Source organism: Anguilla rostrata, chromosome 1 (genome assembly GCF_018555375.3).
Source record: "Anguilla rostrata isolate EN2019 chromosome 1, ASM1855537v3, whole genome shotgun sequence".
Lineage (NCBI taxonomy): Eukaryota > Metazoa > Chordata > Actinopteri > Anguilliformes > Anguillidae > Anguilla > Anguilla rostrata.
Window position 1 is genome coordinate 61,760,631 of NC_057933.1, and position 15,570 is coordinate 61,776,200.

Sequence of the window (15,570 nt, forward strand, 5' to 3'; positions counted from 1 at the left end):
GATGTGTTCTCCGGCTCGGTCAGTACTGGTCTCTTTCTCTTGAGAATTCTCATTTTGGCTTAAAGACAGATTAAGACTAATTAAAGGTCCGACTCTATAAACCGGAAATATTTGGAGTTACATGGACTATAAGGATTGACGAGACTTTCAATTTTCAAGATCAGTTCAGAACATGTGTCTTCAAACCTAAAGTCATTAACTGGTTAGCCTACAATGGGGGTAATAAGATTGCCACCTCAATAATAAGCCCCTTTGCATTTTTTCATTACAGTTTCACCATAAAAGATTTTGAAGGGATCATTCTAGATAGAAACGTTTTCTGAAGCAGATACACAACAGTGTATAAAAATGCATACGACATTTAGTTTGAATGTGCAGTTCTTAAAGCAATAAATAATATTTATTGACTTACAACCTTTACTTTGTCTCCTCTGGACACTGACGTTCAGAACAGAGAAGCATTGTGCTACACAACCTCTGTGGGAGGTAGTAGGCTAATTTGTCACGGACATTATAATAAAGCGACCACGGTAATTTGACAGCGCTTGCACTTATTAAGTATAATAGTAGCGAGCCGTAAGAAGAAGAAAAGTGCCGATTTCAGTTTAACTCCGAAGGACAATAGTCATGCTCTGATAATGAATGGTGGTCTCAAACTGTTGACCAAAATCAACATTATAAAGTAAACGCATTCATAATGTACAGTAGAGTCTCGATATCTCCTCCCAGTGGCGAACAGTGTTCATTGCACATCAAAATCGTAAACATTTTATCGTAAACGTGTTTCACTCATTTTGGGTATTTTATTACAAAACCTAAAAGATATCCAATGAGCCTCATGATAAAACACTGAAAAGAACATAAATATCAGTAAAACATACAGTGAAAAAACAGCCTACTGTACATTTTGTGATGTCATTCCCTTCGGTTTGTGACATTCATATTTTTAAACAATATAAAATACAAGTGGTAAAAATATGGCAATAAAGAATGTTCTGACAAATTTCTTCACTGCCGCTTCTGTTAAGATCACAGTCAACCAGCAGGTGTGAGGAGGAGACTGAGTTCAGCGCATAATGATAAGTCAGTGGCCTCCTGCACACTAAAGGACTCCTCTTTACGCTCACTGAACACATTTTGATCCAGAGGTTAGAGGAGCTGCTGTGTGAGGAGACAAAATCACAGCGCATTCAAGTTCCCCCACAGAGGGTTCCGAGTTCCACGCTGTAGGACTGGGCCGCAGTCACCCACGGCAGGAGCTCCCGCTCACTGGCTGTCTTCAGCGGGGTCCCACTGGAGCCTCTGACTGCTGGAGAGCGTTTGGGGATACCCCCCGTGTGCTCTGAAAGGACATCTATGGACGCTGGACCGTGAGTGAGGTGACGGAGCTCCCAAGCTGGTTCTGGGCGATGGGGACGCCCTCTGCAGACGTGTTGGGAGCCTTCTCCCCTCCCCCTGCTGGGTCGGCCATTACAGCTTCATCTTTAAAAGGACACCAATGTCAGTTACCATAAGCAGTGGTTGAAGTAACAAAATAAAAGTAAAGCTCAGTACTCAGGTATTTTCTCATTATTCGGCAAATGATATAGGTGATGTTTTACTGTGTATACCATCCATGGATACAGCTGGTTATCAATTCAGGATAAGTACCTGGTTTAAGGATATAATAGTCACATCCAAACTGGGTATCCAACAGCCAACCCTCTTTCCTGTTCCTTAATAATACGTCATAGCACATAATGAAGCCACTAAGTTTCAGATCATGACAGTACATGCAAATGGCCTTAGAATGAGCTTGAAGACTACATTTTGGTGGTTTAAATTGGATGTCAATGTTTTCTTTAATTTTATATGAAATAAAACAGACAGTAAGCTCACCAGGTAGTGTCGGTTTTGGCACTTTTGACTCATAGTATAGATTTTCCTCTGCATCGCCAGTTGTTTGTTTAAAACTGTCCATCTGAAAAGAAAACATTTCCTTTCAAATTGTGCCTGTGTTTGAAGTTAACATGCAAGTCAGAAGCCAAATCCTTTTTAGTAAGATTTCAAGAAACGATTGTGGTAAAGCATGATGATGATCTGATGATGATGATGTGAACATAATTGTAGATGGTCACCTCCGTACAGATGGCTCCAGAGAGTCGACTGCCGATTTGTCCTCTGTCCTGATACTTTAAGGCACTGTGGTTCAAGAGGACATAACAGATTGGCATCAGCCAGTGGAACCAACATTTTATTTAAGGTTTCATATAATTAAAAAAAAAAATTGTGTGTGTCATTTTTATATCTTAATCCAACAACAAACTAATCTTGAAAAGAACCCACATCCATATACCCTGTTTTCACTGTACAGCAGTATAGCAGGAGTCAGAGAAGATAATTATTGCTTTTTCATTGCACCACATACAGTTCACACATGACATACACACTGAATGAGGAAGTCTGCTCAGAGTGGGGTGACTGCCTGCAAGTCGAGGCAGAGATATTCCTGAAGACAAAGTACTGTAATTATATTTATATATCTGTAACAGTGCTGCATATACACCCTCTGCAAAACTGGGCTTACATGGAATTTTCTCATTTGGCAACACTGGCATGTAAAATATTTCAAGTTTAATTTACTACTGTTGATTACAAATCAAAAACTATTCTTAATCATGTGGAATGCGCTAATTTATTCTACATTTTTGACATTCTTTTCATCTGTTTTCCTCTGACCATCTTCAAAACACTCAAAGTGCAGCAGGTAGTACCCGGAAAGGAGGTTATTTGGCTTCATACAGTACTAGAGTACAGCCCATTCTCACACACTGGGTAGTCTGGATACCACTTTGAACTCCATGCCAAACAAAATGTACCACACACTGAGTACCACAAATACAGCATGGAACCCATTTCAGTTTGGACACTTTAAAACATCTTTCATTTGAATTAACAGTGCTGCAGTATTTATTCAGTATTCAGCACTACTGTTAGAGGACAACACTTTTACATCCTGTAGAAAAGTAATCCCTCATAAACACTGAAAGAAGCGGGATGGGTTGGCATGGAACGGAATGTATAACCTTTTATGAAGGTTTATGTAGCTGTCCAATCTAAAACAAAGTTATCTTATTGTGGAGCAGGAGAGTCTCTTATTTTCCCTTCTCAAAGACATATTCAGTTGTTCAAAGATAGAATTTTTCTAAAAGATCCTTCACTGGATAAATTACAAACCTAAGAATTCAAAAGTTATTGGTCAGAGTTTAATTAACACTGTTAGAGTTGAATTAAAACTGGACATTTTACTGTGTGATTTTGTTGGCAGCAATGGTGTTACTCTTTGACATGATTGTTTTATGTTCTTCATATCTGTCCATCATGTCTGTTCATATCAATCTTTTTTCCTCAGGTGAGAAATGCACTGCTCGAGCACAGTCCATGCTGTTCCGCTACTGGCTCATTTTTGCAGACACTGCCACTATTATGGGAACGCGCACAAAGCTTGATTAACAAAGCATGTATTCACTCAGCAAGCTGAAAACCACCTTCATGTTCCAGACAAGCAAAGCATTAGAAATTTGTGATATTGTTTAAGCCCGATTGTGCTTGTTAGGTTTTGTGAAGCCAGTTAACACAAAGAAACCCTGGGTATGTTAAGCTTCTTTCGTAGTATACCCCTTAAGGCAAGGTGGTGACATGACAATTCCAAGCCTGTGGCTGGCTCTTACCTTGACCTTCCAGACAGTGGTGCATCACATTCAACAGATGTCTCCACAGAGGGCATGTTCTACAAACAAAGCAACATCATTTTAAAAAACAATTTTTTACATTTAAAACAAGGGGTGTTACCCGTAAAGCAGCGCAATGTTACCTGTGAGGACGTTCCATTGGTGGTGACGGACTGTTTGGCCCCTCCCTCCAGTTCTCGAACGCTTTGCACGTGACGCTGTCTCACAACGTACTCATATGTGCTCATCTTCTTCATCACTGTGTGCAGGCAATGCACAAGCCAAAGGAAGAGCGGACTGTCATTGTGAACATTTAGCAATGCTTCTGTCATGTAATATAAAACATATTCATTATGCAGTTATTATAAAGCTATATAATAATGCAAGTGACACATTTCCATATTCCAATATTGAAATTGTAAAATAGACTGGGCACTAGGAAAGCAGATGTTGGCAGGATCTGATTACAGTCCCCAGTTAAGTTAGGTTCATGTACTGTATGGGGAGGGGAGATCAAAGCAATTAATTCCCTCAGCTGGGTTTCTTGGATCATTAGCTTCAAGGGACCGCCGCACGCGATGAGAACTCACACAGGTAGATATGGAAGCCCAGCAGGTGGCTGAGTAGCAGCAGGGAGGCCACGCCCAGCATGACGGTGATGAAGGCGAGGGTGAGGATCCCGGCCGAGCTCATCTCCATGGGCGCCAGCGGCAGGAAGGCCAGCCACGTCCCATTCTCTCGCACACCTGTGCAGACATGTCAATCAAGATGAAGGACAGGAGGGGACCAAAGGCAAATGCAATGTAAACTTCATGTACTGGCATTCACAGTGGAATCAGGCAAGATTTAATTAATATATGTAGCCACACAAACAAACCGCCCAAACATGCACATGCACGAAACAAGAACAAAGATGACTGCAGTAAGGCACAGCCATGTATGTAGGATATATATGAGGAAAATAATGACCACTGAATGTGTCTATTTGCAGGAGTGCTGTTTTTTAACCTCTTACTCTGAAACTGTGGTGCAGTTCGCAGAACGCTGGGGTTCAAAAAGTGCTCAATGAAGACAAAGAGGATGATGAAAACAAGCAGCAAAACTCCCAGGACAGCAGACACAACAGTGACAAAGAAAAACCTGCAAAAACAAAACAGGAAAGTCAACTAATTTATGCAAACTAAAATGTTTCTATTTTTACCTCATATTTATACTCTTTCATTTAGGTGTTTTTCTATAACTGACGGAATGACCTAGTTATAGGAGCAAAAGCATCTGAGCTTCCTAGGGGTAATGTAAAAGCAATCAATGGACAAATAACCTACATATTCTGCAGTGGCCTGAAACAACTCATGCTGGAAAGCACCAATTCAATGACAGAAAGTAAAAGGTACAGGTCCATCCCACTATGAGTTCTCTCTTACCAGTAGTTCCTCCCACCCACACAGTTGTTGAGCCATTTGCAGTGGTGGTCAAAGTCTGCAATGCACTTATTGCAGCTACTGCAGTGTTTCACTTTGGGGCCCCTGATGACAGATAAATATATAGAGGGACAGCTTGTGAAAGTGTAAGGTGAGAAAGTAATGAGAAAGAAAGAAACTGAATGCAGGCTTTAGACAGGAAGTACACAAGAAAGTATGAAGGTCCATTTAAAAATAAATACTTTCAGTCAAAGACTTGCTGAATTACCATGAAAAATATAGCGTAGCAACCTGGCATTATCTGCAATTTGGTCTAAAAATAGGGACATACACATCAACCTCACAGAGGTAGCAGTGCAAGTTGTGGATGACATGCGGATGTTTCTTCTTGTCCAGGACAGGCATGGGGTTGGAGTAGTTCTTCCTTGCAAGGACACTCAAGTCAGCTGGGTCAATAGACACAGCTGCCAGATGGGCAACCATGTGCAATAGGAACACTGTGCCGATCACCTGCATGGGTGCCAGGGTCAAGGGCCAAAACAGTACAGGTTGGCACCCTACCCAGGGCATCACAGAGACACAGCACTGTGGATGCTGACATTAAATACCACTACAATTGTTGACACAGCTTATCTGACAGAACTGAAAATATGTGCCTCAACTTAATGGAAACACATGTTGTAGATATGATGGATTTTACAGTCTAAGAATTTCCAACACATTCATTAAGGCAAATACAATCGATGCAGTGCATGTGTGACTCAATATAAGGTCTTCCTATCTAAACCCACAAGCACTGCTATTAAAGAAAATCTAAAGAAGGTCTGAGGAAGACTAAATGATAAAAAGACATTTAAAATGCATGGACACTACCATTATGCAGGTTTGCTGCACAAATGGAATGAATCTGTAGAAGTTCCAATGGTCTACCTGCACCAGCTGTACAGTTATCCTGGCAATAACTGAACAGCTCAGCAGGTGGATTTCAGTGAGAAGATGTGCCGGCTGAAAGCAAGCATACTAGTGTGCATCCTTCTGAAAGCAGAAGCCATTGCAGAACACGGACAGTCATACATTTCTTTTAGGGCCACTGGGAGCAATGGTATTGGAAGTACAGATAACCAATCAAGGATTTAGACCATCTTCTGTACATAGCAACATTCCCTTTGGAATGCAAAGTGTCAAAAAACATGCAGTAAACTCACTTTACAGAACCCCTAGGAACAGTCACTGTGTGTTCACACAATAGGGAGCAAAGAGACGTTTCTCCATTTTGAATGTGGCTATGACAAATGATTGTGGAACAGGGCCCAAAATTCCTTTTAGACATTTTCAGGTTGGTTTATAAACAAAAGGAGCCATGCGACAGGGAAACAGGCCTCTGAAGAGTACTGCTGCTATCTATAAATGCCTCTTAGCAAGGCGAGGAGTATCAGACCTCTATAAATCAACCCTTTATGTCAGTGTCATTAACCTTCTGGAATGGGTGAGCACTGACGTTACGCAGCAACGGATTCAACACAGCGCAGTGGTGGGGGTGGCCCGGGAGAGTACGTGTGCTTGAGACTACGCAGCACATCAATCCCGACACGCTAGCGTGCAGAGTCATACTTAAAGGCTCTTGCTTGTCACCACACTCCTCTCCATTACAGCCACTGTAAAATCATCATAAAAACCAGCATCACAGGAGAAACACAGTAAAGGTTTGCTTGGAAAAAAAAGCAAAGTGCAGGTTATTATGAGGTTGGTGGTAAAAGAAGAGACCCAATGTGCACCAACATCACACTTTGTGTCCCTAAGAGCAGGCTGTGATCTAGCACTGTCCCCCATACTAATTTCCTTTAGATTTAGATTCATTTAAAACTATCAATAACCAGTGCTGATAACTGTAGTCTCCATCACAAGAGAGAACAGACAAGTTTTTGTCACCTTGCATGTGTTGCCGGCAGCCACTACCTTTCATTATGTGCATTAAAATACCAAACCTGCTAGCTGGGTGTGTCATAATGTATTATAATATATTTCTTTGGAAGTCATGTGTGCATTTAACTGGCAAAAGTCATAAGACAGCTGCTTCACAACTCCATTTCCCACAGACCACATTTGAGTGTTACTCTAACTGGTGAATGTGAATTTATCATTGCATTAAAGGCATTAAGAGATTACTCTTTGTCATCCCAATGACCATAAAAACCTTTACACTCTTTTTATATTTCGGTGGTCTGCGTGCGTTGAGTCGTTATTTTCTCTCTCTCTCTCTCTCGTTCTCACACACCCACACACACACACACGCACACATACATACATACATACATACATACAAAGGATACACAGTATGCAGCATAACTCCATGGAGGGGGCAGAAGTGGAATGTAGACGCCAAAGCCAACCACAGCCATGTAGCTGTAGATCAGCCAGCCGACCAGCTGAAAGGCATGAAGAGGAATGGACCACCCGTTTACCCTTGAGCGAAGCGGGGGGGTCACCAGCTCATTCCGGCTGCCCCCTCGCATGGGGGCTGTGCGTCGCAGTTGCCTCTGAAAGCAGTTCATCTGGAAATATAGGTGACAGAGGAAGGGAGGGGTGTGACAAATGGAGTTAAGACCTCACACACAGCTGAAAACCAGCTTTCAGACATACCTGACTATCAGTATAGATCCACATACAGCAGATAAGTCTATTTGACAGTAAAATGAGCCAGCATGAAGGACTCCTCAGCTGTGCTGTGTAACACTCCTAACACCCACAGCAGCCCTAGTGCTACCCTCTCACAAACGCAAGGGAGAAAACAAAGAACAGCAAAGTATTTCAACACAATACAAGCCTGAAGCCTCTATATTCAGGCCCATTCACCTACATACATCTTGTTGACAATGTAAGAATCAGAAGACAATATTTCAATTAGACTCACCCCAAATGATTTATAATGTGGAATTTTGGCTCAGTGGTTAACCATACCAAAATGAGTCCATTTCAATACAAAACATTTGTACATTTTATGGTATACACGATGAAAACACAAAGAAAAATACCAAGCTTGTTGCCTTCTACTTCCTCCTTGATGTACTGCAAAAGGTGTAAATGCAGAAATGTCAGTCCCCTCTCAGCCTCAATGCAGTTGAAGGAAAAGCCCAAGACTTCCACACAAGGTGAGGAATTTCTGTCAATTTACGCATAGAAAAGCACATATGCTGCCAGCTCCCATTACCCCACAGTCCACCAGGTGAGGTGTGCAGTCAGCTGGTTGATTGCACTGGATGGGCACATTGCATGTGCAGTTGGTACAGGCAGACAGCATGCACCCTTCCTGAGCAACACTTAAGTCAATGATATGCTCTCCTGTGGGGCTGCTGGGTAGTCTGTTAACTTGGCATTAATGTGCTAGAGCAGGCTCTGAGAGGTAAAAATAACAATGGCACTGGGCCAGCACAAACTTAAATATATTAAACATTTCAAACTGTCTATGTGCTAGCTCCATTGCTTATTGGATCCCTGGGGAGTTCGACCAAATCGCAGAAATTTTATCTTTTGTGTAGGGAAGACAGAAGTGATGGTTCTATATTTAAAATACTCAATTTACTAATGTTAGCCAAGTTTCAGCCATTTGCAGTTTTACTGCGCAACTAACTGCTGTAACTGAAAATGCATGACGACAGAGAAAGAAGGAACTTTCCAAGAGCAACTGCTAGTTTGGTTGCTTGCCAACAAACAGCTCAGAATTCCATTGATATAGGATCAAAATGCTTTAATAAAAAGGTACAAGGTCTGGTTTCATGGTGACTGTTGCACAAAACGTAACTGGAGTGCATTCAAGTTCTCTCTGCAGGAAAGCACAACCATAACTAATGAATCCAAAAAATAGCACTAGTCTTGGCGTGCTCCATTCATTAAATTTAGCAAGCTTAAGTAAATTCCACAGGAATCATGGTACGACGCAGATAAACATAACTAGTCAGTGTGATAGCCATCAAGCCATTTTTATTAGCCTAGTTAGCATTTTTTTCAGCTGATTGCTGAGGCAAACTCTTAATTGTGACGATCTCATCTTTGCTCAAAGTAACTACAACTGCCACATATAAGCAGCAACATCAGATACAGAAGAACACATGGCAAACAAAATATACATATCTGTCCTCTATTATACAGTATGTGCATTTGTGCCCATCAAATACACATAGAGATCAGTCCTACTAACATAATAACACTGAAGCAAACCAAACTTTCATTCTGCTATGACACTCACCCAGTGTAGCACCGCACAGCAGCACTGGACGTATTGTGGCTGCTTGCTCTCCTCATAGTGTTGTGTGGAGTAGACCCTACGCCCCTTCGAGAAGGTATACTGCCGGCTGCCGGCACCACTATTATTGCTGAAACACGTGGAGGACTGTGACACAGACATGTCTGGAGGGTCCCAAACCATTACGTTGACCTTTAGAAACTCAGCCTAACTGCAGTCGAAGTGAATACTCCACAGAGACGCCATGTTGTAGACAAATACCCAGAGGCCTCTTTCTTTCTTTTTTACTCCGTGGTACAGATCACAAATAAAGCCACTTCCTTTTCTCCAGACTCAAGCACCGGGGAAAGCAGAAGCTACGAAGAGGAGGATGTGGTTTAGAGCGAACTGGGCTGGTTCCTACCTCATCTTGCGACACATGACTATTCAGGACAACAGTTTTCTCTTTTCATAAAAAGCTTTCATAAAAAGCTTTCGTAATTCAACTATTTCATATCATGCCGTTGTATATATCTATTATCTCCAGCTTTGGTTAGCCAAAAAGCAATCTCGTAATTAATGTTATTTGATCGTTTAAAAAAAAAAACTGCCAATATCTCTACAATCTACCTAGCCCTCTGTTACTACCTTTGCAGAAATAACACTCTAGTAATGTACAGTTTCTCCGTCCATATCTATGGGATGGAAAGGAACAGACACTGTGTGGTCCAAGCATGGTTCACACATGCCACTTACACAACCATACAGAATATCTTCCCAAACTGCAACATAACAAGTTTACTGGCTTGAGGTCATGACACTGGGAACAAATCTATGTTTAATACGAACTGTTTAAAATGACACTGGGAGGTGATGTCAGTGCCCATAATGGTCTAGTGTACACACTGATACGGGCTACAGGAGTGGAGACGGTGCAAAGAGGCCCATCTGTCAGAGGAGGGCCACAATGTGAAACATGTATCAGCGAAACAGATCATTGGCTGAGTGATGTGGAATTATGAGAGTACCTTAAGTACTATGAGCTTGACAACTCAAGGTTAAATCCATCTGTACAATAAATTTCATATTATTGTTTTGATTCACTTTGGCAGACTTGCTCATGCAGGCATTACATATACATTTACAAAGTTGTACATTCACTGAAGAGGAGGAGATGTACCAGAGCTGCAATTATGGGTTTAGGGTACCCAGAAGTGCTACAGAAGATCAGCGCGATCATTGCTGCTACAATGATTTACAATCAGGGGTGGGGAAGCTGACATCAAACCAGTTGTTATTGACAAAGTCTTCCCCAAGCACCATTTCTTCTGAAATGGCCTTACATTCACCTGTGACTTTCTGCTACATTACAAAGCAAAGTTATGCATTTAAAAACTTATTGCTGAGTATAGCTGCACTTCATTGCTATGGGATAGGTCAAATTAAGGAAACGACAAAAAAATATATAAAAATGTATATATTAGAATAATCAGGGAGACCCCGGCAGTCGCAGGGGTCCTAAGTGGCAGCTTATATCGCTTATTGGGTGGAGCCGGCTCGGGCCACAAGCTAGCGAGGGCAAACCAGCCATTATATTTTACCCATAAGATCAACAACAACACACTATGTAGGTGATTCTTCACACAGAACACACTGGCCTTTGCTGGAGAGCAGAACAACGTTTCATTGTCTGATTTTTTCCTCTGTGTCTTTCCCTCCCACCTCCTTATTGATGATGACATCACCACAAAGCCATGGAGCAAGGAACCTTCCTTTGTGTCACTTTCCTGAACACACAAGCTCTGGTTAACAGTTCTGTTGGTCAGATCATTTTCAGACACTTCCAGGAGTCACCAAACCACAATTCTCAGTATCTTACATATCTCATCTCTGTTTAAATTGACTCAAGTCTGCCCCCAGGGGAAAGATAAGAGAGTCATCCTAAGGCTGACAGAACTACAACACAAACTTAAATCAACCCACCACAATTACTTAAAATTGATATGTATTGTCTTTGGGGAGTCATATTAAGAGTTTTCCCATTTCAGTTCTGGTTAAAACATTTTTATACATTTGTAAAATATCAACATGCATATTTCAACATACATAATAATCTGCTTAAAAAGAGAACAGAAGCACTGACCTGAAGCATAAATACAGACTGCATGGACTGTTTCAGCTTAGTACGAAACTTAATACGTAGGTCACTTTTTACAAACAGAAAGAAAGATTTTGACATCTCAGCCGCCGTACCAAATTGTCATCCTTTATTCGCGTTTGTTTTGTTGGTAGTAGCTAATCATTGCATGCTGTACAGTACAATGATTACCTACTATGTTTCCTCGACTATACACACACTCCTGTGCGTCTCTTGTTGAAATGACAGTGAGTGAAAACCGGTTGCCTAGCAAAATAATTCATGAATCCCAGGTTTCTTATTTGCGCTCCTATCTGACAAATGAGTTCATCGCGCGTTCTGTTTTGTTTAACAAATAATGCTGCCATGGTTTCCACAACTATAGATATGAAATATACAGATCCGTATTATGTTCTTTCAAGTTCTGCATGATGACACGTAATCATTAATACTGAACAATAGTCTGTGCAAAATATTCGCAGTAGGCTACAATTGGTTAAGTATAGCTTGGAAGCGAATTCGTTTCGGTAACTTAAAAAAATATTTAATCGTAAACTAACTGGTCTACATTAAATGAATTCAACACGAACATTTAATAATGTCATCTAAAAGTACTCTGAAATTTGACTCCCATTTATAGTTAAACCATTACAAACAGATGTCCACTGCTAAGTAATAGCCTATTTATAAAATGAAAAAAAAAGTTAGCTGTCTATCGGAGCGACAAAGTGAATTCACGTCCACACAGTAATCTAAAATTCAACAGGCCTGTTACAAACACATCTGATCTTATAATAAGAGACTACTTACATTCACTTTGTCATGCCGTCCCTGCTACAAAAAGAGTTTCCTATAACTACCTAATCAGTTCTGCAGGTGAATTTTTCAGCCAAGGGGCCATTCAGAACTGAAATAAGATTAGTGAAAACCAACACACATATAGGCCTAAGCTGTAAAAGAAAGACCAGCCGTAAGGCATTCTGTCCGTAAAACTAACGTATACTTTCAGTCAAAGTTTAAAAAAGAAATGCACACCATTACTATGGTGTACAACTGAGAACTTGTTTCACGCCCGTCCGATGATCAGTTAGAACTTATCTCGTGCAGCACTGCTATGGAAACTGACCTTGGGAAAACCGCAGTTAGTCCCCAAGGTCTTAGAGCGCGTCTTTTCCCGTATCCAACTGGTTTACTTGAGCTTATATGTTCAGCATGCACCTGCATTAATCGGCATTGCGAACCTCATCAAATGAAAACATTATAACATTTCTCCATGTTCTTTCATGGAGTAATATAGGCTAAATAAAAACAATATCACAATACGCAGGTCAACAGCTCATGTAACTATTAGGATGGTACTTTATGTCCACTTATGGATGGTGCATGATCTCTGTAAATTTAGCATAGGAGGAACAGCGTATAAAGGGATGTAGTTTGACATTTCATGCTTTTGAACCGGTTAGACAGCGTGGGTGTGTGCGCGCGCGTGTGTGCGTGCGTGGAGGCTTTTGTTATAGGACAACAAGCACAATTTGACACAATAGCACAACAACAACTTGAAATCTGAAATACTAAATAGCACTCTCATTTTAAATGTATTCCTGGGCCCTTTTGACACATGTAGAGCTCATCAGACAGGCTGCTCTGTAAGGTCAGCTGACTGTTGTCATGATTTGAGATGGATATGGAAAACATAACAAAAGCAAATGGCACCTGATAAATTAGGCAGAACAACTCTTGCTGAGCACTGAAAATCCTGTCCCTCACAGGGGAAAGGCATGCTTACACCTGGAGGACACAGAACCGTAAACAAGCTGTTTGTGAACCAGCAGGCTGAGAATAAACCAGCCTTGCACCTACTGCTCATAGCACTGATCCAAGCTCACACATCTCTGCTGTGACCCCCATTCCTTTGGTGCACAAAGGTCGCTACACATTTCTGGTCTCGTCCTGGACAGCCTTCAGAATATTTCTGGTCAGAGGAAATTGAGAAAGTCACTGACCTGGCTAGGTTCAAACAGGATGTCACACTCAGTTAGGTTCAGCAAATTTCTAGAAAACAAGGAAAAATGACCTGTTAAAAAATGAACAGTTCTGACATCTATATTTGTGCATTCTATGCAACTTCAGTTATGTGTCCTCAAATGGTTATAATGTCAGGATATAATTTAATAAAGAATAGAAGCCTGAACTACAGTTAATGGATAGGAGGAAGGGAAATGCTTTCAATCATTTCAATTGTTTCTTTCAAAAGATGCATTCCCTGGCCTTTAGTTACCTGTTTTTGACTGTGCACCTGTGGAAATAGAGCATTCCACATTATATTTTGTTTACCTCGCTTAGCCATAAATTTAGCATGTACACATATTGTGAAATGTCTGTTACAGGAAGAAAGTGCATAGCTTTTTTCCAATGCCACCTCACTTTTCATATTGCTACTATATAGCAATGCATACATGTTATACAGTATATTACAGATACAATTCACACTTCATTTAAGATTATTTAACAATATTTACATTTACTTTGTTTCCTTTTGGCTTGTCCCTAGGGCTCTGACTGAGCCAGCCAGTTTACAGAACTGTGCTTGGTGTTGGGGAGTAATACAAACATGGATTTATCTAGCCTGCCTTTCACAGGGCAATCTGGGCTTAAATGAGTGTACACTTGTGATATTCTGGTAAACACAAGACAGCTGTTGTAAACATGGTGCCTATTGTTGTAGTAAACGCCCCACAGAGTGTCAAGGGCCTTTGAGGTTCTCATTGCAAATGTGACCAATCCTTTGCAGAAGGCCAGAGAGTGAAATACCGGCCAGGATACTGGCCCATTCCAAATGTTTACTTTTATGTCATCACTGAATGTGTTTGTGTGGTGTGTGGTGTGTGAGTGTGTGTGTGTGTGTGTGTGCATGTGTGCGTGTGTCGGGGGGGGGATTGGTGATTGCTGATGGTGTAGTATGCTTGACACATCTCACCTTCAGTGATCACACACATGCTTTCATAGGGAACCAACAGTTGTCTTTGAACATAGTCACTTACCTATCATCAATTAAATTAACTTCCAGTTTTTCTTGGGGAACAACATGCACTTGAACACAAGCCTTAAGGAAAGCATTTACAAGGATTTACAGAGCAGAGGTGTACCAAATTAAACCGGTCACCCTAGGTTTTAAGGGCATATTACTTTAAGCCTGCTTAGGATGGACATATTATGCTCACTTCACACTACAGTAACTTGAAACAGGTCTGAACTGGTTGCTGTGAAAATCACTGAGACCACATTTTAAAAGGGCAACTGGGAGTGTTTACAACTAATTCTACCTAAAGTGAAACTAATCTGTGTTGCAATGCCAGTAGTTTTGCTATTTACACATTCTTTTTAATGGGTTAATGTTGTCATACTTCCTAATTAGCAGAACTGCTGGGTTCACTGGAGTTCATCTGGACCTGAGCAAAAAACCCAAATTGAGTCCGTAGGGCAGGCAACCATCTGTTCTAAAAAATAATGCTAAAAAAGAATGACAGACTGTCCCTATACTATAGCTCTGATCAATGAGGTAACAACAGCACTGGTGTTCAGATAAGTTAGCTTTGTACAACAGACCCTCTATTTTGTAATCAGACAACCGTCTTGTATTGTTTAGAGCTTCAGTTATAGTTCAGTAAAAACCACTTACCTGAGATAAAGTGTATGCTTGGACCACTGAAAGGAGTATTATTCATTACTCACATGGCCTTTAAGAGATGAGAGAAGACTACAGCACACAGATTGACTGGGAGAAAGTCGCACTGCTTTCGACTGCTCAGCCTTCCTGTATACATTAACCCAGTTTGTAGAAAGGTTGATACAAAATGTTCAGGGCAGGCAATTAGCTAGTAAGCAAGTACAGCTGCCAGGGTTTAGGAATGGGAGGAGGGAGATACATCACAACTTTATCAGGCAACTACTTCAGTAAACAGCTTTTTCAAGGTTTATAGTTGGCAGCTGAATGCTACGAAGATGCAAATAAAGACCAGCGAATGTGGTCTGACTACACTTGAAAGTCCGAAGAAGAGAAAAAGAAACCCACAGAAACACTGG

The 15,570-nt window shown here is 41.0% G+C and overlaps 1 protein-coding gene across 3 annotated transcripts; it reads right to left on the bottom strand.

The window, feature by feature from the left end:
- Nucleotides 1-360: 360 nt before the first annotated feature.
- zdhhc11 (zinc finger DHHC-type containing 11) lies at nucleotides 361-12,770 on the bottom strand. Of its 3 annotated transcripts, none has more exons than XM_064347367.1 (11): nucleotides 12,614-12,770; nucleotides 7,462-7,683; nucleotides 5,463-5,641; nucleotides 5,135-5,236; nucleotides 4,726-4,850; nucleotides 4,301-4,456; nucleotides 3,854-3,969; nucleotides 3,711-3,769; nucleotides 2,118-2,181; nucleotides 1,879-1,960; nucleotides 361-1,482 (listed from the first exon to the last, which is right to left on the bottom strand). In XM_064347367.1, exons 2-11 carry the CDS (start codon nucleotides 7,681-7,683, stop codon nucleotides 1,355-1,357), a joined length of 1,233 nt encoding a protein of 410 aa, XP_064203437.1. In that variant the 5' UTR covers nucleotides 12,614-12,770; the 3' UTR covers nucleotides 361-1,354. The 3 variants fall into 3 exon arrangements, with proteins under 3 accessions (XP_064203437.1, XP_064203429.1, XP_064203420.1); XM_064347359.1 differs by lacking the exon at nucleotides 12,614-12,770 and adding an exon at nucleotides 12,298-12,607; XM_064347350.1 differs by lacking the exon at nucleotides 12,614-12,770 and adding an exon at nucleotides 9,375-9,682.
- Nucleotides 12,771-15,570: the final 2,800 nt, after the last annotated feature.